The sequence below is a fragment of the Narcine bancroftii genome, chromosome 7 (assembly GCF_036971445.1).
Source record: "Narcine bancroftii isolate sNarBan1 chromosome 7, sNarBan1.hap1, whole genome shotgun sequence".
Taxonomy (NCBI): Eukaryota; Metazoa; Chordata; class Chondrichthyes; order Torpediniformes; family Narcinidae; genus Narcine; species Narcine bancroftii.
The window spans coordinates 208274737-208302346 of NC_091475.1; the positions used below are offsets into that span (position 1 = coordinate 208274737).

At 49.2% G+C, this 27610-nt stretch overlaps 1 protein-coding gene across 3 annotated transcripts in view; it reads left to right on the forward strand.

Annotated features, from left to right (window-relative positions):
• LOC138739647 (52 kDa repressor of the inhibitor of the protein kinase-like) overlaps positions 1-27610 on the forward strand; it is a 117838-nt gene that overhangs the window by 51710 nt on the left and 38518 nt on the right. For 2 of the 3 annotated variants that reach the window (XR_011342356.1, XM_069892122.1), the window contains exons 1-2: positions 19058-19342; positions 23873-23993. Coding sequence is in view for 2 of the 3 variants with exons in the window: in XM_069892122.1 (XP_069748223.1) it covers positions 19251-19342; positions 23873-23993 (213 nt within the window). In the remaining variant the exon portion in view is untranslated. Of the gene's footprint in view, positions 1-19057; positions 19343-23872; positions 23994-27610 lie in introns of those variants that run through there. The other variant, XM_069892123.1, reaches the window with a different exon arrangement.

The window sequence follows — 27610 nt, forward strand, 5'->3', positions numbered from 1 at the left end:
GTGCAAGTTGCAGCAGGTGCAGGAGCCCCAAGGAGGGGACCGTGTCCCCAAATATTCACATAGTCTCTGTGTTGAGTCAGAATATGGTTCAGAAAGACTGAGAGAGAGAGGCTGCAGGTTGCAGCAGGTGCAGGAGCCCCAAGGAGGGGACCGTGTCCCCACATATTCACATAGTCTCTGTGTTGAGTCAGAATATGGTTCAGAAAGACTGAGAGAGAGAGGCAGCAGGTTGCAGCAGGTGCAGGAGCCCCAAGGAGGGGACCGTGTCCCCACATATTCACATAGTCTCTGTGTTGAGTCAGAATATGGTTCAGAAAGACTGAGAGAGAGAGGCTGCAGGTTGCAGCAGGTGCAGGAGCCCCAAGGAGGGGACCGTGTCCCCACATATTCACATAGTCTCTGTGTTGAGTCAGAATATGGTTCAGAAAGACTGAGAGAGAGAGGCAGCAGGTTGCAGCAGGTGCAGGAGCCCCAAGGAGGGGACCGTGTCCCCACATATTCACATAGTCTCTGTGTTGAGTCAGAATATGGTTCAGAAAGACTAAGAGAGAGAGGCTGCAAGTTGCAGCAGGTGCAGGAGCCCCAAGGAGGGGACCGTGTCCCCAAATATTCACATAGTCTCTGTGTTGAGTCAGAATATGGTTCAGAAAGACTGAGAGAGAGAGGCTGCAGGTTGCAGCAGGTGCAGGAGCCCCAAGGAGGGGACCGTGTCCCCAAATATTCACATAGTCTCTGTGTTGAGTCAGAATATGGTTCAGAAAGACTGAGAGAGAGAGGCTGCAGGTTGCAGCAGGTGCAGGAGCCCCAAGGAGGGGACCGTGTCCCCACATATTCACATAGTCTCTGTGTTGAGTCAGAATATGGTTCAGAAAGACTGAGAGAGAGAGGCTGCAGGTTGCAGCAGGTGCAGGAGCCCCAAGGAGGGGACCGTGTCCCCAAATATTCACATAGTCTCTGTGTTGAGTCAGAATATGGTTCAGAAAGACTGAGAGAGAGGGGCTGCAGGTTGCAGCAGGTGCAGGAGCCCCAAGGAGGGGACCGTGTCCCCAAATATTCACATAGTCTCTGTGTTGAGTCAGAATATGGTTCAGAAAGACTGAGAGAGAGAGGCTGCAGGTTGCAGCAGGTGCAGGAGCCCCAAGGAGGTGACCGTGTCCCCAAATATTCACATAGTCTCTGTGTTGAGTCAGAATATGGTTAAAGACTGAGAGAGGGAGGGTCCAAGTTGCAGCAGGTGCAGGAGCCCCAAGGGGGGGACCGTGTCCCCAAATATTCACATAGTCTCTGTGTTGAGTCAGAATATGGTTCAGAAAGACTGAGAGAGAGAGGCTGCAGGTTGCAGCAGGTGCAGGAGCCCCAAGGAGGGGATCCTGTCCCCAAATATTCACTTAGTCTCTGTGTTGAGTCAGAATATGGTTAAGATAGAGTGAGAGAGAGAGGCTGCAGGTTGCAGCAGGTGCAGGAGCCCCAAGGAGGGGACCGTGTCCCCAAATATTCACATAGTCTCTGTGTTGAGTTAGAATATGGTTAAAGACTGAGAGAGGGAGGGTGCAGGTTGCAGCAGGTGCAGGAGCCCCAAGGAGGGGACCGTGTCCCCAAATATTCACATAGTCTCTGTGTTGAGTCAGAATATGGTTCAGAAAGACTGAGAGAGAGAGGCTGCAGGTTGCAGCAGGTGCAGGAGCCCCAAGGAGGGGACCGTGTCCCCACATATTCACATAGTCTCTGTGTTGAGTCAGAATATGGTTCAGAAAGACTGAGAGAGAGAGGCTGCAGGTTGCAGCAGGTGCAGGAGCCCCAAGGAGGGGACCGTGTCCCCAAATATTCACATAGTCTCTGTGTTGAGTCAGAATATGGTTCAGAAAGACTGAGAGAGAGAGGCTGCAGGTTGCAGCAGGTGCAGGAGCCCCAAGGAGGGGACTCTGTCCCCAAATATTCACTTAGTCTCTGTGTTGAGTCATAATATGGTTAAGATAGAGTGAGAGAGAGAGGCTGCAGGTTGCAGCAGGTGCAGGAGCCCCAAGGAGGGGACCGTGTCCCCAAATATTCACATAGTCTCAGTGTTGAGTTAGAATATGGTTAAAGACTGAGAGAGGGAGGGTGCAGGTTGCAGCAGGTGCAGGAGCCCCAAGGAGGGGACCGTGTCCCCAAATATTCACATAGTCTCTGTGTTGAGTCAGAATATGGTTAAAGACTGAGAGAGGGAGGGTGCAGGTTGCAGCAGGTGCAGGAGCCCCAAGGAGGGGACCGTGTCCCCACATATTCACATAGTCTCTGTGTTGAGTCAGAATATGGTTCAGAAAGACTGAGAGAGAGAGGCTGCAGGTTGCAGCAGGTGCAGGAGCCCCAAGGAGGGGACCGTGTCCCCAAATATTCACATAGTCTCTGTGTTGAGTCAGAATATGGTTCAGAAAGACTGAGAGAGAGGGGCTGCAGGTTGCAGCAGGTGCAGGAGCCCCAAGGAGGGGACCGTGTCCCCAAATATTCACATAGTCTCTGTGTTGAGTCAGAATATGGTTCAGAAAGACTGAGAGAGAGAGGCTGCAGGTTGCAGCAGGTGCAGGAGCCCCAAGGAGGGGACCGTGTCCCCAAATATTCACATAGTCTCTGTGTTGAGTCAGAATATGGTTAAAGACTGAGAGAGGGAGGGTGCAAGTTGCAGCAGGTGCAGGAGCCCCAAGGAGGGGACCGTGTCCCCAAATATTCACATAGTCTCTGTGTTGAGTCAGAATATGGTTCAGAAAGACTGAGAGAGAGAGGCTGCAGGTTGCAGCAGGTGCAGGAGCCCCAAGGAGGGGACCGTGTCCCCACATATTCACATAGTCTCTGTGTTGAGTCAGAATATGGTTCAGAAAGACTGAGAGAGAGAGGCTGCAGATTGCACCAGGTGCAGGAGCCCCAAGGAGGGGACCGTGTCCCCAAATATTCACATAGTCTCTGTGTTGAGTCAGAATATGGTTCAGAAAGACTGAGAGAGAGGGGCTGCAGGTTGCAGCAGGTGCAGGAGCCCCAAGGAGGGGACCGTGTCCCCAAATATTCACATCGTCTCTGTGTTGAGTCAGAATATGGTTCAGAAAGACTGAGAGAGAGAGGCTGCAGGTTGCAGCAGGTGCAGGAGCCCCAAGGAGGGGACCGTGTCCCCAAATATTCACATAGTCTCTGTGTTGAGTCAGAATATGGTTAAAGACTGAGAGAGAGAGGCTGCAGGTTGCAGCAGGTGCAGGAGCCCCAAGGAGGGGACCATGTCCCCAAATATTCACATAGTCTCTGTGTTGAGTCAGAATATGGTTCAGAAAGACTGAGAGAGAGAGGCTGCAGGTTGCAGCAGGTGCAGGAGCCTCAAGGAGGGGACCGTGTCCCCAAATATTCACATTCTCTGTGTTGAGTCAGAATATGGTTCAGAAAGACTGAGAGAGAGAGGCTACAGGTTGCAGCAGGTGCAGGAGCCCCAAGGAGGACACCGTGTCCCCAAATATTCACATAGTCTCTGTGTTGAGTCAGAATATGGTTCAGAAAGACTGAGAGAGAGGGGCTGCAGGTTGCAGCAGGTGCAGGAGCCCCAAGGAGGGGACCATGTCCCCAAATATTCACATAGTCTCTGTGTTGAGTCAGAATATGGTTCAGAAAGACTGAGAGAGAGAGGCTGCAGGTTGCAGCAGGTGCAGGAGCCTCAAGGAGGGGACCGTGTCCCCAAATATTCACAGTCTCTGTGTTGAGTCAGAATATGGTTCAGAAAGACTGAGAGAGAGAGGCTACAGGTTGCAGCAGGTGCAGGAGCCCCAAGGAGGGGACCGTGTCCCCAAATATTCACATAGTCTCTGTGTTGAGTCAGAATATGGTTCAGAAAGACTGAGAGAGAGGGGCTGCAGGTTGCAGCAGGTGAAGGAGCCCCAAGGAGGGGACCGTGTCCCCAAATATTCACATAGTCTCTGTGTTGAGTCAGAATATGGTTCAGAAAGACTGAGAGAGAGAGGCTGCAGGTTGCAGCAGGTGCAGGAGCCCCAAGGAGGGGACCGTGTCCCCACATATTCACATAGTCTCTGTGTTGAGTCAGAATATGGTTCAGAAAGACTAAGAGAGAGAGGCTGCAGGTTGCAGCAGGTGCAGGAGCCCCAAGGAGGGGACCGTGTCCCCAAATATTCACATAGTCTCTGTGTTGAGTCAGAATATGGTTCAGAAAGACTGAGAGAGACAGGTTGCAGCAGGTGCAGGAGCCCCAAGGAGGGGACCCTGTCCCCAAATATTCACTTAGTCTCTGTGTTGAGTCAGAATATGGTTAAGATAGAGTGAGAGAGAGAGGCTGCAGGTTGCAGCAGGTGCAGGAGCCCCAAGGAGGGGACCGTGTCCCCAAATATTCACATAGTCTCTGTGTTGAGTCAGAATATGGTTCAGAAAGACTGAGAGAGACAGGTTGCAGCAGGTGCAGGAGCCCCAAGGAGGGGACCCTGTCCCCAAATATTCACTTAGTCTCTGTGTTGAGTCAGAATATGGTTAAGATAGAGTGAGAGAGAGAGGCTGCAGGTTGCAGCAGGTGCAGGAGCCCCAAGGAGGGGACCGTGTCCCCAAATATTCACATAGTCTCTGTGTTGAGTTAGAATATGGTTAAAGACTGAGAGAGGGAGGGTGCAGGTTGCAGCAGGTGCAGGAGCCCCAAGGAGGGGACCGTGTCCCCAAATATTCACATAGTCTCTGTGTTGAGTCAGAATATGGTTAAAGACTGAGAGAGAGAGGCTGCTGGTTGCAGCAGGTGCAGGAGCCCCAAGGAGGGGACCGTGTCCCCAAATATTCACATAGTCTCTGTGTTGAGTCAGAATATGGTTCAGAAAGACTGAGAGAGAGGGGCTGCAGGTTGCAGCAGGTGCAGGAGCCCCAAGGAGGGGACCGTGTCCCCACATATTCACATAGTCTCTGTGTTGAGTCAGAATATGGTTCAGAAAGACTGAGAGAGAGAGGCTGCAGGTTGCAGCAGGTGCAGGAGCCCCAAGGAGGGGACCGTGTCCCCACATATTCACATAGTCTCTGTGTTGAGTCAGAATATGGTTCAGAAAGACTGAGAGAGAGAGGCAGCAGGTTGCAGCAGGTGCAGGAGCCCCAAGGAGGGGACCGTGTCCCCAAATAATCACATAGTCTCTGTGTTGAGTCAGAATATGGTTCAGAAAGACTGAGAGAGAGAGGCTGCAGGTTGCAGCAGGTGCAGGAGCCCCAAGGAGGGGACCGTGTCCCCACATATTCACATAGTCTCTGTGTTGAGTCAGAATATGGTTCAGAAAGACTGAGAGAGAGAGGCAGCAGGTTGCAGCAGGTGCAGGAGCCCCAAGGAGGGGACCGTGTCCCCACATATTCACATAGTCTCTGTGTTGAGTCAGAATATGGTTCAGAAAGACTGAGAGAGAGAGGCTGCAGGTTGCAGCAGGTGCAGGAGCCCCAAGGAGGGGACCGTGTCCCCACATATTCACATAGTCTCTGTGTTGAGTCAGAATATGGTTCAGAAAGACTGAGAGAGAGAGGCAGCAGGTTGCAGCAGGTGCAGGAGCCCCAAGGAGGGGACCGTGTCCCCAAATAATCACATAGTCTCTGTGTTGAGTCAGAATATGGTTCAGAAAGACTGAGAGAGAGAGGCTGCAGGTTGCAGCAGGTGCAGGAGCCCCAAGGAGGGGACCGTGTCCCCACATATTCACATAGTCTCTGTGTTGAGTCAGAATATGGTTCAGAAAGACTAAGAGAGAGAGAGGCTGCAGGTTGCAGCAGGTGCAGGAGCCCCAAGGAGGGGACCGTGTCCCCAAATATTCACATAGTCTCTGTGTTGAGTCAGAATATGGTTAAAGACTGAGAGAGGGAGGGTGCAGGTTGCAGCAGGTGCAGGAGCCCCAAGGAGGGGACCGTGTCCCCACATATTCACATAGTCTCTGTGTTGAGTCAGAATATGGTTAAAGACTGAGAGAGAGAGGCTGCAGGTTGCAGCAGGTGCAGGAGCCCCAAGGAGGGGACCGTGTCCCCAAATATTCACATAGTCTCTGTGTTGAGTCAGAATATGGTTCAGAAAGACTGAGAGAGAGAGGCTGCAGGTTGCAGCAGGTGCAGGAGCCCCAAGGAGGGGACCGTGTCCCCAAATATTCACATAGTCTCTGTGTTGAGTCAGAATATGGTTAAAGACTGAGAGAGGGAGGGTGCAAGTTGCAGCAGGTGCAGGAGCCCCAAGGAGGGGACCGTGTCCCCAAATATTCACATAGTCTCTGTGTTGAGTCAGAATATGGTTCAGAAAGACTGAGAGAGAGGGGCTGCAGGTTGCAGAAGGTGCAGGAGCCCCAAGGAGGGGTCCGTGTCCCCAAATATTCACATAGTCTCTGTGTTGAGTCAGAATATGGTTCAGAAAGACTGAGAGAGAGAGGCTGCAGGTTGCAGCAGGTGCAGGAGCGCCAAGGAGGGGACCGTGTCCCCACATATTCACATAGTCTCTGTGTTGAGTCAGAATATGGTTCAGAAAGACTGAGAGAGAGAGGCTGCAGGTTGCAGCAGGTGCAGGAGCCCCAAGGAGGGCACCGTGTCCCCACATATTCACATAGTCTCTGTGTTGAGTCAGAATATGGTTCAGAAAGACTGAGTGAGAGAGGCTGCAGGTTGCAGCAGGTGCAGGAGCCCCAAGGAGGGGACCGTGTCCCCAAATATTCACATAGTCTCTGTGTTGAGTCAGAATATTGTTCAGAAAGACAGAGAGAGAGGCTGCAGGTTGCAGCAGGTGCAGGAGCCCCAAGGAGGGGACCGTGTCCCCACATATTCACATAGTCTCTGTGTTGAGTCAGAATATGGTTCAGAAAGACTGAGAGAGAGAGGCTGCAGGTTGCAGCAGGTGCAGGAGCGCCAAGGAGGGGACCGTGTCCCCACATATTCACATAGTCTCTGTGTTGAGTCAGAATATGGTTCAGAAAGACTGAGAGAGAGAGGCTGCAGGTTGCAGCAGGTGCAGGAGCCCCAAGGAGGGGACCGTGTCCCCACATATTCACATAGTCTCTGTGTTGAGTCAGAATATGGTTCAGAAAGACTGAGAGAGAGAGGCTGCAGGTTGCAGCAGGTGCAGGAGCCCCAAGGAGGGGACCGTGTCCCCAAATATTCACATAGTCTCTGTGTTGAGTCAGAATATGGTTCAGAAAGACTGAGAGAGAGATGCTGCAGGTTGCAGCAGGTGCAGGAGCGCCAAGGAGGGGACCGTGTCCCCAAATATTCACATAGTCTCTGTGTTGAGTCAAAATATGGTTCAGAAAGACTGAGAGAGAGAGGCTGCAGGTTGCAGCAGGTGCAGGAGCGCCAAGGAGGGGACCGTGTCCCCAAATATTCACATAGTCTCTGTGTTGAGTCAGAATATGGTTCAGAAAGACTGAGAGAGAGAGGCTGCAGGTTGCAGCAGGTGCAGGAGCCCCAAGGAGGCGACCGTGTCCCCAAATATTCACAGTCTCTGTGTTGAGTCAGAATATGGTTCAGAAAGACTGAGAGAGAGAGGCTGCAGGTTGCAGCAGGTGCAGGAGCCCCAAGGAGGGGACCGTGTCCCCAAATATTCACATAGTCTCTGTGTTGAGTCAGAATATGGTTCAGAAAGACTGAGAGAGAGAGGCTGCAGGTTGCAGCAGGTGCAGGAGCCCCAAGGAGGGGACCGGGTCCTCAAATATTCACATAGTCTCTGTGTTGAGGCAGAATATGGTTCAGAAAGACTGAGAGAGAGAGAGACTGCAGGTTGCAGCATGTGCAGGAGCCCCAAGGAGGGGACCGTGTCCCCAAATATTCACATAGTCTCTGTGTTGAGTCAGAATATGGTTCAGAAAGACTGAGAGAGAGAGGCAGCAGGTGCAGGAGCCCCAAGGAGGGGACCGTGTCCCCACATATTCACATAGTCTCTGTGTTGAGTCAGAATATGGTTCAGAAAGACTAAGAGAGAGAGGCTGCAGGTTGCAGCAGGTGCAGGAGCCCCAAGGAGGGGACCGTGTCCCCACATATTCACATAGTCTCTGTGTTGAGTCTGAATATGGTTCAGAAAGACTGAGAGAGAGAGGCTGCAGGTTGCAGCAGGTGCAGGAGCCCCAAGGAGGGGACCGTGTCCCCAAATATTCACATAGTCTCTGTGTTGAGTCAGAATATGGTTCAGAAAGACTGAGAGAGAGAGGCTGCAGGTTGCAGCAGGTGCAGGAGCCCCAAGGAGGGGACCGTGTCCCCAAATATTCACATAGTCTCTGTGTTGAGTCAGAATATGGTTCAGAAAGACTGAGAGAGAGAGGCTGCAGGTTGCAGCAGGTGCAGGAGCCCCAAGGAGGGGATCGTGTCGCCACATATTCACATAGTCTCTGTGTTGAGTCAGAATATGGTTCAGAAAGACTGAGAGAGAGAGGCTGCAGGTTGCAGCAGGTGCAGGAGCCCCAAGGAGGGGACCGTGTCCCCAAATATTCACATAGTCTCTGTGTTGAGTCAGAATATGGTTCAGAAAGTCTGAGAGAGAGGGGCTGCAGGTTGCAGCAGGTGCAGGAGCCCCAAGGAGGGGACCGTGTCCCCAAATATTCACATAGTCTCTGTGTTGAGTCAGAATATGGTTCAGAAAGACTGAGAGAGAGAGGCTGCAGGTTGCAGCAGGTGCAGGAGCCCCAAGGAGAGGACCGTGTCCCCAAATATTCACATAGTCTCTGTGTTGAGTCAGAATATGGTTAAAGACTGAGAGAGGGAGGGTGCAAGTTGCAGCAGGTGCAGGAGCCCCAAGGAGGGGACCGTGTCCCCAAATATTCACATAGTCTCTGTGTTGAGTCAGAATATGGTTCAGAAAGACTGAGAGAGAGAGGCTGCAGGTTGCAGCAGGTGCAGGAGCCCCAAGGAGGGGACCGTGTCCCCACATATTCACATAGTCTCTGTGTTGAGTCAGAATATGGTTCAGAAAGACTGAGAGAGAGAGGCAGCAGGTTGCAGCAGGTGCAGGAGCCCCAAGGAGGGGACCGTGTCCCCACATATTCACATAGTCTCTGTGTTGAGTCAGAATATGGTTCAGAAAGACTGAGAGAGAGAGGCTGCAGGTTGCAGCAGGTGCAGGAGCCCCAAGGAGGGGACCGTGTCCCCACATATTCACATAGTCTCTGTGTTGAGTCAGAATATGGTTCAGAAAGACTGAGAGAGAGAGGCAGCAGGTGCAGGAGCCCCAAGGAGGGGACCGTGTCCCCACATATTCACATAGTCTCTGTGTTGAGTCAGAATATGGTTCAGAAAGACTAAGAGAGAGAGGCTGCAAGTTGCAGCAGGTGCAGGAGCCCCAAGGAGGGGACCGTGTCCCCAAATATTCACATAGTCTCTGTGTTGAGTCAGAATATGGTTCAGAAAGACTGAGAGAGAGAGGCTGCAGGTTGCAGCAGGTGCAGGAGCCCCAAGGAGGGGACCGTGTCCCCAAATATTCACATAGTCTCTGTGTTGAGTCAGAATATGGTTCAGAAAGACTGAGAGAGAGAGGCTGCAGGTTGCAGCAGGTGCAGGAGCCCCAAGGAGGGGACCGTGTCCCCACATATTCACATAGTCTCTGTGTTGAGTCAGAATATGGTTCAGAAAGACTGAGAGAGAGAGGCTGCAGGTTGCAGCAGGTGCAGGAGCCCCAAGGAGGGGACCGTGTCCCCAAATATTCACATAGTCTCTGTGTTGAGTCAGAATATGGTTCAGAAAGACTGAGAGAGAGGGGCTGCAGGTTGCAGCAGGTGCAGGAGCCCCAAGGAGGGGACCGTGTCCCCAAATATTCACATAGTCTCTGTGTTGAGTCAGAATATGGTTCAGAAAGACTGAGAGAGAGAGGCTGCAGGTTGCAGCAGGTGCAGGAGCCCCAAGGAGGTGACCGTGTCCCCAAATATTCACATAGTCTCTGTGTTGAGTCAGAATATGGTTCAGAAAGACTGAGAGAGAGAGGCTGCAGGTTGCAGCAGGTGCAGGAGCCCCAAGGAGGGGACCGTGTCCCCACATATTCACATAGTCTCTGTGTTGAGTCAGAATATGGTTCAGAAAGACTGAGAGAGAGAGGCAGCAGGTTGCAGCAGGTGCAGGAGCCCCAAGGAGGGGACCGTGTCCCCACATATTCACATAGTCTCTGTGTTGAGTCAGAATATGGTTCAGAAAGACTGAGAGAGAGAGGCTGCAGGTTGCAGCAGGTGCAGGAGCCCCAAGGAGGGGACCGTGTCCCCACATATTCACATAGTCTCTGTGTTGAGTCAGAATATGGTTCAGAAAGACTGAGAGAGAGAGGCAGCAGGTTGCAGCAGGTGCAGGAGCCCCAAGGAGGGGACCGTGTCCCCAAATAATCACATAGTCTCTGTGTTGAGTCAGAATATGGTTCAGAAAGACTGAGAGAGAGAGGCTGCAGGTTGCAGCAGGTGCAGGAGCCCCAAGGAGGGGACCGTGTCCCCACATATTCACATAGTCTCTGTGTTGAGTCAGAATATGGTTCAGAAAGACTAAGAGAGAGAGAGGCTGCAGGTTGCAGCAGGTGCAGGAGCCCCAAGGAGGGGACCGTGTCCCCAAATATTCACATAGTCTCTGTGTTGAGTCAGAATATGGTTAAAGACTGAGAGAGGGAGGGTGCAGGTTGCAGCAGGTGCAGGAGCCCCAAGGAGGGGACCGTGTCCCCACATATTCACATAGTCTCTGTGTTGAGTCAGAATATGGTTAAAGACTGAGAGAGAGAGGCTGCAGGTTGCAGCAGGTGCAGGAGCCCCAAGGAGGGGACCGTGTCCCCAAATATTCACATAGTCTCTGTGTTGAGTCAGAATATGGTTCAGAAAGACTGAGAGAGAGAGGCTGCAGGTTGCAGCAGGTGCAGGAGCCCCAAGGAGGGGACCGTGTCCCCAAATATTCACATAGTCTCTGTGTTGAGTCAGAATATGGTTAAAGACTGAGAGAGGGAGGGTGCAAGTTGCAGCAGGTGCAGGAGCCCCAAGGAGGGGACCGTGTCCCCAAATATTCACATAGTCTCTGTGTTGAGTCAGAATATGGTTCAGAAAGACTGAGAGAGAGGGGCTGCAGGTTGCAGAAGGTGCAGGAGCCCCAAGGAGGGGTCCGTGTCCCCAAATATTCACATAGTCTCTGTGTTGAGTCAGAATATGGTTCAGAAAGACTGAGAGAGAGAGGCTGCAGGTTGCAGCAGGTGCAGGAGCGCCAAGGAGGGGACCGTGTCCCCACATATTCACATAGTCTCTGTGTTGAGTCAGAATATGGTTCAGAAAGACTGAGAGAGAGAGGCTGCAGGTTGCAGCAGGTGCAGGAGCCCCAAGGAGGGCACCGTGTCCCCACATATTCACATAGTCTCTGTGTTGAGTCAGAATATGGTTCAGAAAGACTGAGTGAGAGAGGCTGCAGGTTGCAGCAGGTGCAGGAGCCCCAAGGAGGGGACCGTGTCCCCAAATATTCACATAGTCTCTGTGTTGAGTCAGAATATTGTTCAGAAAGACAGAGAGAGAGGCTGCAGGTTGCAGCAGGTGCAGGAGCCCCAAGGAGGGGACCGTGTCCCCACATATTCACATAGTCTCTGTGTTGAGTCAGAATATGGTTCAGAAAGACTGAGAGAGAGAGGCTGCAGGTTGCAGCAGGTGCAGGAGCGCCAAGGAGGGGACCGTGTCCCCACATATTCACATAGTCTCTGTGTTGAGTCAGAATATGGTTCAGAAAGACTGAGAGAGAGAGGCTGCAGGTTGCAGCAGGTGCAGGAGCCCCAAGGAGGGGACCGTGTCCCCACATATTCACATAGTCTCTGTGTTGAGTCAGAATATGGTTCAGAAAGACTGAGAGAGAGAGGCTGCAGGTTGCAGCAGGTGCAGGAGCCCCAAGGAGGGGACCGTGTCCCCAAATATTCACATAGTCTCTGTGTTGAGTCAGAATATGGTTCAGAAAGACTGAGAGAGAGATGCTGCAGGTTGCAGCAGGTGCAGGAGCGCCAAGGAGGGGACCGTGTCCCCAAATATTCACATAGTCTCTGTGTTGAGTCAAAATATGGTTCAGAAAGACTGAGAGAGAGAGGCTGCAGGTTGCAGCAGGTGCAGGAGCGCCAAGGAGGGGACCGTGTCCCCAAATATTCACATAGTCTCTGTGTTGAGTCAGAATATGGTTCAGAAAGACTGAGAGAGAGAGGCTGCAGGTTGCAGCAGGTGCAGGAGCCCCAAGGAGGCGACCGTGTCCCCAAATATTCACAGTCTCTGTGTTGAGTCAGAATATGGTTCAGAAAGACTGAGAGAGAGAGGCTGCAGGTTGCAGCAGGTGCAGGAGCCCCAAGGAGGGGACCGTGTCCCCAAATATTCACATAGTCTCTGTGTTGAGTCAGAATATGGTTCAGAAAGACTGAGAGAGAGAGGCTGCAGGTTGCAGCAGGTGCAGGAGCCCCAAGGAGGGGACCGGGTCCTCAAATATTCACATAGTCTCTGTGTTGAGGCAGAATATGGTTCAGAAAGACTGAGAGAGAGAGAGACTGCAGGTTGCAGCATGTGCAGGAGCCCCAAGGAGGGGACCGTGTCCCCAAATATTCACATAGTCTCTGTGTTGAGTCAGAATATGGTTCAGAAAGACTGAGAGAGAGAGGCAGCAGGTGCAGGAGCCCCAAGGAGGGGACCGTGTCCCCACATATTCACATAGTCTCTGTGTTGAGTCAGAATATGGTTCAGAAAGACTAAGAGAGAGAGGCTGCAGGTTGCAGCAGGTGCAGGAGCCCCAAGGAGGGGACCGTGTCCCCACATATTCACATAGTCTCTGTGTTGAGTCTGAATATGGTTCAGAAAGACTGAGAGAGAGAGGCTGCAGGTTGCAGCAGGTGCAGGAGCCCCAAGGAGGGGACCGTGTCCCCAAATATTCACATAGTCTCTGTGTTGAGTCAGAATATGGTTCAGAAAGACTGAGAGAGAGAGGCTGCAGGTTGCAGCAGGTGCAGGAGCCCCAAGGAGGGGACCGTGTCCCCAAATATTCACATAGTCTCTGTGTTGAGTCAGAATATGGTTCAGAAAGACTGAGAGAGAGAGGCTGCAGGTTGCAGCAGGTGCAGGAGCCCCAAGGAGGGGACCGTGTCGCCACATATTCACATAGTCTCTGTGTTGAGTCAGAATATGGTTCAGAAAGACTGAGAGAGAGAGGCTGCAGGTTGCAGCAGGTGCAGGAGCCCCAAGGAGGGGACCGTGTCCCCAAATATTCACATAGTCTCTGTGTTGAGTCAGAATATGGTTCAGAAAGTCTGAGAGAGAGGGGCTGCAGGTTGCAGCAGGTGCAGGAGCCCCAAGGAGGGGACCGTGTCCCCAAATATTCACATAGTCTCTGTGTTGAGTCAGAATATGGTTCAGAAAGACTGAGAGAGAGAGGCTGCAGGTTGCAGCAGGTGCAGGAGCCCCAAGGAGAGGACCGTGTCCCCAAATATTCACATAGTCTCTGTGTTGAGTCAGAATATGGTTAAAGACTGAGAGAGGGAGGGTGCAAGTTGCAGCAGGTGCAGGAGCCCCAAGGAGGGGACCGTGTCCCCAAATATTCACATAGTCTCTGTGTTGAGTCAGAATATGGTTCCGAAAGACTGAGAGAGAGAGGCTGCAGGTTGCAGCAGGTGCAGGAGCCCCAAGGAGGGGACCGTGTCCCCACATATTCACATAGTCTCTGTGTTGAGTCAGAATATGGTTCAGAAAGACTGAGAGAGAGAGGCAGCAGGTTGCAGCAGGTGCAGGAGCCCCAAGGAGGGGACCGTGTCCCCACATATTCACATAGTCTCTGTGTTGAGTCAGAATATGGTTCAGAAAGACTGAGAGAGAGAGGCTGCAGGTTGCAGCAGGTGCAGGAGCCCCAAGGAGGGGACCGTGTCCCCACATATTCACATAGTCTCTGTGTTGAGTCAGAATATGGTTCAGAAAGACTGAGAGAGAGAGGCAGCAGGTGCAGGAGCCCCAAGGAGGGGACCGTGTCCCCACATATTCACATAGTCTCTGTGTTGAGTCAGAATATGGTTCAGAAAGACTAAGAGAGAGAGGCTGCAAGTTGCAGCAGGTGCAGGAGCCCCAAGGAGGGGACCGTGTCCCCAAATATTCACATAGTCTCTGTGTTGAGTCAGAATATGGTTCAGAAAGACTGAGAGAGAGAGGCTGCAGGTTGCAGCAGGTGCAGGAGCCCCAAGGAGGGGACCGTGTCCCCAAATATTCACATAGTCTCTGTGTTGAGTCAGAATATGGTTCAGAAAGACTGAGAGAGAGAGGCTGCAGGTTGCAGCAGGTGCAGGAGCCCCAAGGAGGGGACCGTGTCCCCACATATTCACATAGTCTCTGTGTTGAGTCAGAATATGGTTCAGAAAGACTGAGAGAGAGAGGCTGCAGGTTGCAGCAGGTGCAGGAGCCCCAAGGAGGGGACCGTGTCCCCAAATATTCACATAGTCTCTGTGTTGAGTCAGAATATGGTTCAGAAAGACTGAGAGAGAGGGGCTGCAGGTTGCAGCAGGTGCAGGAGCCCCAAGGAGGGGACCGTGTCCCCAAATATTCACATAGTCTCTGTGTTGAGTCAGAATATGGTTCAGAAAGACTGAGAGAGAGAGGCTGCAGGTTGCAGCAGGTGCAGGAGCCCCAAGGAGGTGACCGTGTCCCCAAATATTCACATAGTCTCTGTGTTGAGTCAGAATATGGTTAAAGACTGAGAGAGGGAGGGTCCAAGTTGCAGCAGGTGCAGGAGCCCCAAGGGGGGGACCGTGTCCCCAAATATTCACATAGTCTCTGTGTTGAGTCAGAATATGGTTCAGAAAGACTGAGAGAGAGAGGCTGCAGGTTGCAGCAGGTGCAGGAGCCCCAAGGAGGGGATCCTGTCCCCAAATATTCACTTAGTCTCTGTGTTGAGTCAGAATATGGTTAAGATAGAGTGAGAGAGAGAGGCTGCAGGTTGCAGCAGGTGCAGGAGCCCCAAGGAGGGGACCGTGTCCCCAAATATTCACATAGTCTCTGTGTTGAGTTAGAATATGGTTAAAGACTGAGAGAGGGAGGGTGCAGGTTGCAGCAGGTGCAGGAGCCCCAAGGAGGGGACCGTGTCCCCAAATATTCACATAGTCTCTGTGTTGAGTCAGAATATGGTTCAGAAAGACTGAGAGAGAGAGGCTGCAGGTTGCAGCAGGTGCAGGAGCCCCAAGGAGGGGACCGTGTCCCCACATATTCACATAGTCTCTGTGTTGAGTCAGAATATGGTTCAGAAAGACTGAGAGAGAGAGGCTGCAGGTTGCAGCAGGTGCAGGAGCCCCAAGGAGGGGACCGTGTCCCCAAATATTCACATAGTCTCTGTGTTGAGTCAGAATATGGTTCAGAAAGACTGAGAGAGAGAGGCTGCAGGTTGCAGCAGGTGCAGGAGCCCCAAGGAGGGGACTCTGTCCCCAAATATTCACTTAGTCTCTGTGTTGAGTCATAATATGGTTAAGATAGAGTGAGAGAGAGAGGCTGCAGGTTGCAGCAGGTGCAGGAGCCCCAAGGAGGGGACCGTGTCCCCAAATATTCACATAGTCTCAGTGTTGAGTTAGAATATGGTTAAAGACTGAGAGAGGGAGGGTGCAGGTTGCAGCAGGTGCAGGAGCCCCAAGGAGGGGACCGTGTCCCCAAATATTCACATAGTCTCTGTGTTGAGTCAGAATATGGTTAAAGACTGAGAGAGGGAGGGTGCAGGTTGCAGCAGGTGCAGGAGCCCCAAGGAGGGGACCGTGTCCCCACATATTCACATAGTCTCTGTGTTGAGTCAGAATATGGTTCAGAAAGACTGAGAGAGAGAGGCTGCAGGTTGCAGCAGGTGCAGGAGCCCCAAGGAGGGGACCGTGTCCCCAAATATTCACATAGTCTCTGTGTTGAGTCAGAATATGGTTCAGAAAGACTGAGAGAGAGGGGCTGCAGGTTGCAGCAGGTGCAGGAGCCCCAAGGAGGGGACCGTGTCCCCAAATATTCACATAGTCTCTGTGTTGAGTCAGAATATGGTTCAGAAAGACTGAGAGAGAGAGGCTGCAGGTTGCAGCAGGTGCAGGAGCCCCAAGGAGGGGACCGTGTCCCCAAATATTCACATAGTCTCTGTGTTGAGTCAGAATATGGTTAAAGACTGAGAGAGGGAGGGTGCAAGTTGCAGCAGGTGCAGGAGCCCCAAGGAGGGGACCGTGTCCCCAAATATTCACATAGTCTCTGTGTTGAGTCAGAATATGGTTCAGAAAGACTGAGAGAGAGAGGCTGCAGGTTGCAGCAGGTGCAGGAGCCCCAAGGAGGGGACCGTGTCCCCACATATTCACATAGTCTCTGTGTTGAGTCAGAATATGGTTCAGAAAGACTGAGAGAGAGAGGCTGCAGATTGCACCAGGTGCAGGAGCCCCAAGGAGGGGACCTTGTCCCCAAATATTCACATAGTCTCTGTGTTGAGTCAGAATATGGTTCAGAAAGACTGAGAGAGAGGGGCTGCAGGTTGCAGCAGGTGCAGGAGCCCCAAGGAGGGGACCGTGTCCCCAAATATTCACATCGTCTCTGTGTTGAGTCAGAATATGGTTCAGAAAGACTGAGAGAGAGAGGCTGCAGGTTGCAGCAGGTGCAGGAGCCCCAAGGAGGGGACCGTGTCCCCAAATATTCACATAGTCTCTGTGTTGAGTCAGAATATGGTTAAAGACTGAGAGAGAGAGGCTGCAGGTTGCAGCAGGTGCAGGAGCCCCAAGGAGGGGACCATGTCCCCAAATATTCACATAGTCTCTGTGTTGAGTCAGAATATGGTTCAGAAAGACTGAGAGAGAGAGGCTGCAGGTTACAGAAGGTGCAGGAGCCTCAAGGAGGGGACCGTGTCCCCAAATATTCACATTCTCTGTGTTGAGTCAGAATGTGGTTCAGAAAGACTGAGAGAGAGAGGCTACAGGTTGCAGCAGGTGCAGGAGCCCCAAGGAGGGGACCGTGTCCCCAAATATTCACATAGTCTCTGTGTTGAGTCAGAATATGGTTCAGAAAGACTGAGAGAGAGGGGCTGCAGGTTGCAGCAGGTGCAGGAGCCCCAAGGAGGGGACCATGTCCCCAAATATTCACATAGTCTCTGTGTTGAGTCAGAATATGGTTCAGAAAGACTGAGAGAGAGAGGCTGCAGGTTGCAGCAGGTGCAGGAGCCTCAAGGAGGGGACCGTGTCCCCAAATATTCACAGTCTCTGTGTTGAGTCAGAATATGGTTCAGAAAGACTGAGAGAGAGAGGCTACAGGTTGCAGCAGGTGCAGGAGCCCCAAGGAGGGGACCGTGTCCCCAAATATTCACATAGTCTCTGTGTTGAGTCAGAATATGGTTCAGAAAGACTGAGAGAGAGGGGCTGCAGGTTGCAGCAGGTGAAGGAGCCCCAAGGAGGGGACCGTGTCCCCAAATATTCACATAGTCTCTGTGTTGAGTCAGAATATGGTTCAGAAAGACTGAGAGAGAGAGGCTGCAGGTTGCAGCAGGTGCAGGAGCCCCAAGGAGGGGACCGTGTCCCCACATATTCACATAGTCTCTGTGTTGAGTCAGAATATGGTTCAGAAAGACTAAGAGAGAGAGGCTGCAGGTTGCAGCAGGTGCAGGAGCCCCAAGGAGGGGACCGTGTCCCCACATATTCACATAGTCTCTGTGTTGAGTCAGAATATGGTTAAAGACTGAGAGAGAGAGGCTGCAGGTTGCAGCAGGTGCAGGAGCCCCAAGGAGGGGACCATGTCCCCAAATATTCACATAGTCTCTGTGTTGAGTCAGAATATGGTTCAGAAAGACTGAGAGAGAGAGGCTGCAGGTTACAGCAGGTGCAGGAGCCCCAAGGAGGGGACCGTGTCCCCAAATAATCACATAGTCTCTGTGTTGAGTCAGAATATGGTTCAGAAAGACTGAGAGAGAGAGGCTGCAGGTTGCAGCAGGTGCAGGAGCCCCAAGGAGGGGACCGTGTCCCCAAATAATCACATAGTCTCTGTGTTGAGTCAGAATATGGTTCAGAAAGACTGAGAGAGAGAGGCTGCAGGTTGCAGCAGGTGCAGGAGCCCCAAGGAGGGGACCGTGTCCCCACATATTCACATAGTCTCTGTGTTGAGTCAGAATATGGTTCAGAAAGACTAAGAGAGAGAGAGGCTGCAGGTTGCAGCAGGTGCAGGAGCCCCAAGGAGGGGACCGTGTCCCCACATATTCACATAGTCTCTGTGTTGAGTCAGAATATGGTTAAAGACTGAGAGAGAGAGGCTGCAGGTTGCAGCAGGTGCAGGAGCCCCAAGGAGGGGACCGTGTCCCCAAATATTCACATAGTCTCTGTGTTGAGTCAGAATATGGTTCAGAAAGACTGAGAGAGAGAGGCTGCAGGTTGCAGCAGGTGCAGGAGCCCCAAGGAGGGGTCCGTGTCCCCAAATATTCACATAGTCTCTGTGTTGAGTCAGAATATGGTTCAGAAAGACTGAGAGAGAGAGGCTGCAGGTTGCAGCAGGTGCAGGAGCCCCAAGGAGGGGACCGTGTCCCCAAATATTCACATAGTCTCTGTGTTGAGTCAGAATATGGTTCAGAAAGACTGAGAGAGAGAGGCTGCAGGTTGCAGCAGGTGCAGGAGCCCCAAGGAGGGGACCGTGTCCCCAAATATTCACATAGTCTCTGTGTTGAGTCAGAATATGGTTCAGAAAGACTGAGAGAGAGAGGCTGCAGGTTGCAGCAGGTGCAGGAGCCCCAAGGAGGCGACCGTGTCCCCAAATATTCACATAGTCTCTGTGTTGAGTCAGAATATGGTTCAGAAAGACTGAGAGAGAGAGGCTGCAGGTTGCAGCAGGTGCAGGAGCCCCAAGGAGGGGACCGTGTCCCCAAATATTCACATAGTCTCTGTGTTGAGTCAGAATATGGTTCAGAAAGACTGAGAGAGAGAGGCTGCAGGTTGCAGCAGGTGCAGGAGCCCCAAGGAGGGGACCGTGTCCCCACATATTCACATAGTCTCTGTGTTGAGTCAGAATATGGTTAAAGACTGAGAGAGAGAGGCTGCAGGTTGCAGCAGGTGCAGGAGCCCCAAGGAGGGGACCCTCGTGCCCCTTGAACTTGCCACTTGAGGTCCTGGAGGCGCTGTTGCATCTTCTCTCCTCCTCCTCCACCCCCCTCCCCTCTCGTTCTGCGGGAGGGTGGCGCGGTGCATTGTGGGCCGCGGGAGGACCCGCCGCCGCCTCCGCAGCGGGCGACGCGGTGACAGGGGGAAGACGTCGTCGCTGCCTGCGACTCCCGCCCCCTCCGTTCTGGGAGGAGAGGGGGGGGAGGGAGGGGGACCCTTGGTCAGGAACATGCCGAATTTCTGCGCGGCCCCCAACTGTAGCCGGGGCAGCACCAATTACCCGGACCTCCCTTTCTTCCGGTTCCCCCGAGATCCCGAAAGGTGAGGAACCGCTCTTGTCCTCAACGGCTTTTGACGTCACTCCCTGGAAGCCAAGGCTTTGCGGCCTTGTCCTTCCCACCTTCCGGCTGCAGGTCTCGCGGGGGCGGGGGCGCGCCGGGAGTGATCGGCGCAGGCGCACTGGCGCTCAGCCAGGGCCACGAGGTCTCCCTCCCGAGAGTTCTGGCAGCGGGAGGCACTCGGCGGGGTGGGGGGGGGGGCGGGGCGTGGGGGGCGGGGGAGTGGGAGGGGGGCGTGCGAGGAGGGGCGGGGCGGGGGAGTGGGGGGCGGGGCGGGGGAGTGGGGGGCGGGGCGGGGGAGTGGGGGGCGGGGCGGGGGGAGGGGGCGGGGGAGGGGAGGGTCGTGGGAGGGGGCGGGGCGTGGGAGGTGGGCGGGGCGGGGGAGTGGGGGGGCGGGGCGGGGGAGTGGGGGGCGGGGCGGGTGTGTGGGGGGACGGGGGAGTCGGGGGGCGGGGGAGTCGGGGGGCGGGAGAGTGGGGGGCCGGAGTCCGCACCATATCTCTCCATCGCTGCTCCCTGACCCGTTGAGTCTCTGCTCCCTGACCCGTTGAGTCTCTGCTCCCTGACCCGTTGAGTCTCTGCTCCCTGAGCCGTTGAGTCTCTGCTCCCTCCAGAGTCCAGGATCTGGACTGAGTTGTGACTCACTGTTCTTTTTTCAATATTTTTATTAAAATTGAAAATATAGTGTATATAAGTTAAAAGTCAAGAAGATATATTACGCTTAAATCATATTATTTAATCCAAGGTACTCTACATTTTAATAAAACCGATTTATATTGTATTGATATTTTATTTTTTAAAAAGTCTCAATTCACTACCAAATTGACCACAAAAAAAAATAAATCAAACTGAGAAATTATCTCATTAGTCAACAGTTCCACCTTCATAACAAATCAGATGATAAAAGTAATTCAAAAAGGGTCCCCACAGTGTTTGAAAATTTGAATTCAAATCCGAAATTGAGCATCTAATCTCCTCTAAATTTATACATGACATGAGGTCACGCAGCCATTGAGCATGAATAGGTGGAGGTAACGGCCCTTCATCTGAGCAACACCGCCTCGCCACAAGAAAAATAAAAGCTAATGCATGCAGCTCACTTTCCACCAATACCAATTCAAGTCTTATTTGTTGTTCTTAACATGCATTACATGAGATAGCATTTCTCCAGGACCACAGAGCAGATTAACATCAATAGAAGTTAAAATATTAAGACCTATACGATAAAAGTCCACGGTACACTATCCATGTATGTTCTTGGAATTCAGGAGCCTGATGGCTTGGGGGAAGAAACTGTTCCCCAATCTGGACGTAAGAGCCCGGGTGCTATGGTTCTTCCTGCCAAATGACAAAATGAAGAAAAGTTTACGAGAGGGGTGTGGAAGTTGGTCACAATGTTTATTGCCTTCCGCCAATATCGTTGGTTGTAGATGTCTGTCTTGGTAGGAAGAGAGCCCCAATGACCTTTTCAGCTGACTTCACTATCCTCTGCAGGGTCTTTCATTCCGAGGAGGTACACCTTCCAAACCAGGCAGTGATGCAGTTGCATAGGATGCTCTCAATACATTCTCTGAAGAATGTAGTGAGGATAGAGGGTGGGAGAGGTAGAGGTGGACTTTCTTGGCTCTGGAGTTGGTGTTAAGGGACCAGGTGAGATTCTCCATCAAATTTATTGTCATGTAATTTTAAAAAATTGTCATATTGCGCACGATTGATTTTTGTCTTCTGTAAGGCCATCGGCAGAAAATGCCAGAAGGATCTTTTACAGTCAGAGAAAGAGAAGCAAAAGAGTGTTCCCCCAGAGTCAACAAATGTCCGTGGATTCACCACCAGCGCAGCCACAGACTCCACACCAAACCATTGGCAATCCGAGCTCCAGATCCAAACTTCCGATACAATTAGGAAGCCTTCATCACCCTTGGCATCCTGGTTCCGATACCTGGTACCCCTTCAGGCAGTTTTGAGCCAGTCCGCAGCCTGGTGTCAGTCTCCAGCAGCCCACAGCCTCTGGGTTCCTCACCTCAAGTGGCCAGCAGCTCGCCTGTGTGGGTCCTTCTGCTGCTGAACTGCTCACTGGTACGCTGCCATGGTCACTATTCTGTGGGTCATCTCCTCTGCTTCTCCCTCTCATACTCTGGGATGAGTGCACTCCCCAATTTGTGGTGCCCTGTGCCAGTCCTCCCCTGGAATCTACAACCCCTCATGACTTGCAAGCCACACCTTAATTTGGTAATGTCTTGGTCCTCACACCCCCTACCCAACAGCAGTACAGGAGACATTTGCTGAAAGGCTCCAGCAGTTCGAGAATATGGCTTGCCATCACCCTCTTCAGTGCTTTTGGGAATGTGCAATGAACCCTGGCCTTGCCACCAACACTTGAATCCCATAATGAACAAAATTAATATTTCCTTGGAAGGAATATATTAGTTGACTTGGAGCTATCACTGCCTCACGAATTTCTAAAATGTTCTGCAGCTCATGAGGTGTATTTTAACTGTTGTAGTACTGGAATTTTGAAAGGCAGTTTTAATTAATTTAGATTTTCGAGTCTATCCCTTAGGCCAGTCGTTCTCAACCTTGTTTCTCCACTCACATACCGCCTTAAGTCTTTCTTTGGCTTGGCTTCGCGGACGAAGATTTATGGAGGGGTAAATGTCCACGTCAGCTGCAGGCTCGTTTGTGGCTGACAAGTCCGATGCGGGACAGGCAGACACGGTTGCAGCGGTTGCAGGGGAAAATTGGTGGGTTGGGGTTGGGTGTTGGGTTTTTCCTCCTTTGCCTTTTGTCAGTGAGGTGGGCTCTGCGGTCTTCTTCAAAGGAGGTTGCTGCCCGCCAAACTGTGAGGCGCCAAGCTGCACGGTTTGAGGCGATATCAGCCCACTGGCGGTGGTCAATGTGGCAGGCACCAAGAGATTTCTTTAGGCAGTCCTTGTACCTTTTCTTTGGTGCACCTCTGTCACGGTGGCCAGTGGAGAGCTCGCCATATAACACGATCTTGGGAAGGCGATGGTCCTCCATTCTGGAGACGTGACCACAGAGTTCCAATGGCATCCTATACCCTATGTGTTCTGTGGTTGGTTAGGGATTACAAGGCGATATGTGAGAGGGGAAAAAAGTTGAGAACCACTGCCTTAGACATACCTAAGGTTGTGTATTTTAAATTCTACTTGTGAGACGAATGTCAGTCAAGACCATGAGGATAACCTTTGCTTTTCTTTAATGAATGTTGTATGAATCTTTTGCTCCAACCAAGTGAGCAGCAGGACTTCTGACGTTGCAGCCTTTCCTCAGTACTAGACTTGATGTTCACAGTATTCTGAAAAAAGCTTTGACCCATAACCTTCAGCCTTTTGAGATGGGATTGCAAACGACTTGCCAACATCTGATTGGATCTATTCACCACCATATTGTGCCCATTTTCACTCTGATTTTCCAAGAAATGAAAATTTACATGATGGTACAAATTCAGGATGCAGTTGAGCTTTTTTTTTATAACAATCTTTTTCCATTGATTGGAATTGAAGATCTTGGTTTTCACCTTAATGTGGCTGGGAGTCTGATTGGCTAATGCTTTATGTACATTCACTGATCACAGTTAGAAAATATTATTTAGGAGGGACATGAGGTGCTCTTGTCTTCTATATCCAAGGAATAAATCTGTTCCTTTATCTTGTGAAAAGAGCATAAAATGAATGGCATTTACTGATGAATTCAAACTTTCAGAGATGGTTAGTGTAACGTGATGGTTTTCAAACTTTTTCTTTCCTCTCACATAATACCTTAAGTAATTCCTATGCCATAGATGCTCTGTGATTAGTAAGGTATTACTTAAGGTGGTATGTGTGTGGAAAGAAAATGTTTGAAAACTACTGGTGTAACAGCAATATACTTACTCTGGAGTTTAGTTAGGTCACTGAAGGCAGTGGCTCATGCTCTGCCTATCATTGGACAGGTACTGTAATTGCTCTTCGTCTCTCTCTTGCATTTCATACAATTATTTAGGGTTGTTTCTTTCCTCCCTTTATACCCCCTCTGTTCTTTGTGAATTTGTTTATACCCCCTCTGTTCTTTGTGAATTTGCTGGTGCAACATTTTCGGATTTGGTATTGGGCAGTGAGATAAATGGGCAGAGAACATACGATCTATTCTACAAGCGTAGAACAGAAAGAAACCAACAACAGAAACTTATGTTTGCTCATTATCTTTAAGATGAAATTTTCCAAGATGGTTGACAGCATAAACATTTTTTTAAGTGAATTATATATGTTAAAAGAATGGATTGATTTATTTTAAGTGATTGCAGTCTATCACACCGGAGAGAATGCTAGATTTGTATATTGCCTTATACACAAGGTGTTCCAGTCAATAGTTAAAGAAGATAATCTACAATCCTTTGAAAAAACTGCATTTGATATATTTAAAAAAACTCAATGGTAAATATTTGTGAAGAAAGTAATTTGAAAGCTCTTTCAGATTTTGGTTATTTTGAAAAATTACTCTTATGTTAATGCAGGTGTCAGAAGTGGGTGGAGAACTGTCGGAGAGCAGATTTAGAAAACCGTTCTGCTGAGCAACTTCACAAACAGTACCGGCTGTGCGCGAGACACTTTGAACAATCTCTAATATGCACAAATGTAAGTTGGAATGTACTTGGGTCAAGTTTTAAATGGTAAAAAATACTTGGATTAAATGTGTGGAACTAATAAAGTTACTTACGTTGTAATGTTCTAATTTTATCATGTTTGTGTATTGGTATTTTGAATGGGTAGTAGGAAAGGCAAAGGTTACAGAAATTTTAAAAAGGATCAGACCATCCTTTCTTCAGAAGACTGCCCAATGTTCTCATGCTTTCTGGTTTCAGAATTGCCATAGAAGTACAAGAATTGAGTAATTCATAGTGCAATTCATCCAGTTTCGTCCTGTGTCATTTCGGTAATGTTTCAAAAACTCAGAACTCAATCCACAATGTAACTTTGACAGTGACCACTAATATTTTATAACAATCTACACTCACAGGTTCAGACAAGCAGGTAAAGCAAAAGTGACCTCATTTAGCTGGGAAAGACAAATTGGCAGTCAGAAAGATGCTCTACACTAGGAATATTTCCGTTCACCTCATTGTTAGGAGAAAAAAGCAACGGCTCAGGCCCAAAACATTTCCTCCCTATAGATTCTTTGTGACCTGCTGAGATTTCTCCCACACTTTTTGGTGCCTTGCACTCCAACCCCAGCATCTGCAGGCTTTCCTGTTTAACTACGTATATGTTCTCATGTTCATACAGTTTCCAATATCCTCCATAGGACACAAAGTTTATCTTGAATTTTTATTGCATTCTGTTGTAGGCTAATTGATTAGAGAGTTCCACAATTAAATAACTCCGTCATTGTAGCATGCATTTTCAAGGACGGTGGAGGAATTCAGGTTTCTGCAGAGCATTTTAAATGAAACCCGTTTCCCACAAAACCAGAATGCTGGAAGAATTCAGCAGTTCAAACAGCATCTGTAGAGGCAATGGTTTTGGCTTGAGAGGATGCAGCAGAATTAAGAGAGAAGAGAATAGATTGCCATTTTATAGCAGTACAAGGCAGGGATGGGATGGGGATGGTGGGATAGAAGCTGGTGGTTGACAGATGGGACCAGGTGAGCGGGGGTTTTTTTAAAATTTTTTATTTTTCACACCATAAATCACAATAGCCATGATATACACTTTTTCTTTTCCACACATTTACAGTGACTTTTTCTCCCTCCCCCCTCCCTCCTCCCAAGACACCCCCCCCCCCCTCATCCATTTTAGGTATACAATCTAGGTTGCATTAATTCAGTTAGACAATGTTGTCATTCAACAAAAATACACCAGAAATTCTACTGAGTCCATTCTTTTCTTTTCTTCTCCTTCCATCAACTTAGGTAATGTTTGTTCCCGGTAGGTTTTCGCTATTGTATTTAATGTAAGGCTCCCATACTTGTTCGAATATTTCAATATTATTTCTTAAACTATATGTTATTTTTTCTAATGGAATACATTTATTCATTTCTATATACCATTGTTGTATTTTCAAATTATCTTCCAATTTCCAGGTTGACATAATACATTTTTTTGCTACGGCTAGGGCTATCTTGACAAATCTTTTTTGTGCTTCTTCCAAGTCAATTCCAAATTCTTTATTTTTTATGTTACTTAGGAGAAAGATCTCTGGATTCTTTGGTATATTGTTTTCTGTTATTTTATTTAATATCTGATTGAGATCATCCCAAAATTTTTCTACTCTCTCACATGTCCAGATTGCATGAATTGTTGTTCCCCTTTCTTTTTTACATCGAAAACATCTATCAGATACTGTTGGGTCCCATTTATTTAACTTTTGCGGTGTAATGTATAGTCTGTGTAACCAATTATATTGTATCATACGCAGCCTCGTATTTATTGTATTTCTCATCGTTCCAGAGCATAACTTCTCCCATGTTTCCTTTTTTATCTTTATATTTAAATCTTGTTCCCATTTTTGTTTAGTTTTACCATTTGTTTCCTCATTCTCCTTTTCTTGCAGTTTAATATACATAGTTTTTATAAATCTTTTGATTAACATTGTATCTGTAATCACATATTCAAGGTTACTTCCCTCTGGTAAACTCAAGTTGCTTCCTAATTTATCTTTCAAGTAGGATCTCAGTTGGTAATATGCCAGCGCTGTATCTCCAGTTATATTGTACTTATCTCTCATTTGTTCAAAGGATAAGAATCTACTTCCTGAAAAACAATTTTCTATTCTTTTAATCCCTTTTTTTTCCCATTTTCTAAAGGCAAGGTTGTCTATTGTAAAAGGGAGTAGCTTATTTTGCGTCAATATTAGTTTTGGTATTTGGTAATTTATTTTATTTCTTTCTACATGAATCTTCTTCCATATATTGAGGAGATGGTGTAATACTGGAGAAGTTCTATGTTGTACCAATTTTTCGTCCCATTTATATAATATGTGTTCAGGTATCTTTTCCCCTATTTTATCTAATTCTAGTCTCGTCCAGTCTGGTTTTTCCCTTGTTTGATAAAAATCTGATAGGTACCTTAATTGTGCGGCTCTATAATAATTTTTGAAGTTTGGCAATTGTAAGCCGCCTTGTTTATACCATTCTGTTAATTTATCTAGTGCTATCCTCGGTTTCCCCCCTCTCCATAAAAATCTCCTTATTATTTTCTTTAACTCTTTGAAGAATTTTTCTGTCAGTTGTATTGGCAATGCCTGAAATAAGTATAGTATCCTTGGTAAAATGTTCATTTTAATACAGTTTATCCTTCCTATCAGTGTTAGTGGTAGCTCTTTCCAATGCTCTAAATCGTCCTGTAATTTTTTCATTAGTGGATTGTAATTGAGTTTATATAATTGGCCTAGATTTTTGTTTATTTGCACACCTAGGTATCTTATTGCCTGCGTTTGCCATCTGAATGGGGATTCCTCCTTAAATTTTGAGAAATCCGCGTTATTCATAGGCATTGCTTCACTTTTATTTACGTTTATCTTGTATCCCGACACTTCTCCATATTCCTTCAATTTCTTATATAGTTCTTTTATTGATAGTTCTGGTTCTGTTAAGTACACTATCACATCATCCGCAAACAGACTGATTTTATATTTCCTGTCTTTTATTTTTATTCCTTTTATATTATTATCTCTTCTTATCGATTCTGCTAGTGGTTCTATAGCTAGCTCAAACAATAATGGTGATAGTGGGCATCCCTGCCGCGTTGACCTGCTTAAGTTAAATTGCTTTGATACATGTCCATTTACTGTCACTTTCGCTAACGGTCCCTCATATAATGCTTTAATCCAATTAATAAACTTCTCCGGTAAACTGAATTTTTGCAATACTTTGAACAAGTAATTCCATTCTACTCTGTCGAAGGCCTTCTCTGCGTCTAAAGCAACTGCTACTGCCGGTGCTTTATTTCCTTCTACTGCATGAATTAAGTTAATAAATTTACAAATATTGTCTGTTGTGCTTCTTTTTTTGATAAATCCAGTTTGGTCTAAATTTACCATTTTCGGTACCTGTTCTGCTAATCTGTTCGCTAATAGTTTAGCTATTATCTTATAATCTGTGTTTAGCAGAGATATTGGTCTATATGACGCTGGTGAGAGTGGATCTTTCCCTTGTTTTAGTATCACTGTAATTATTGCTGTTTTACATGAATCTGGTAAGTTTTGTGTCTCATAAATCTGGTTGATTACATCCAGGAGGGGCGGTATTATTAGG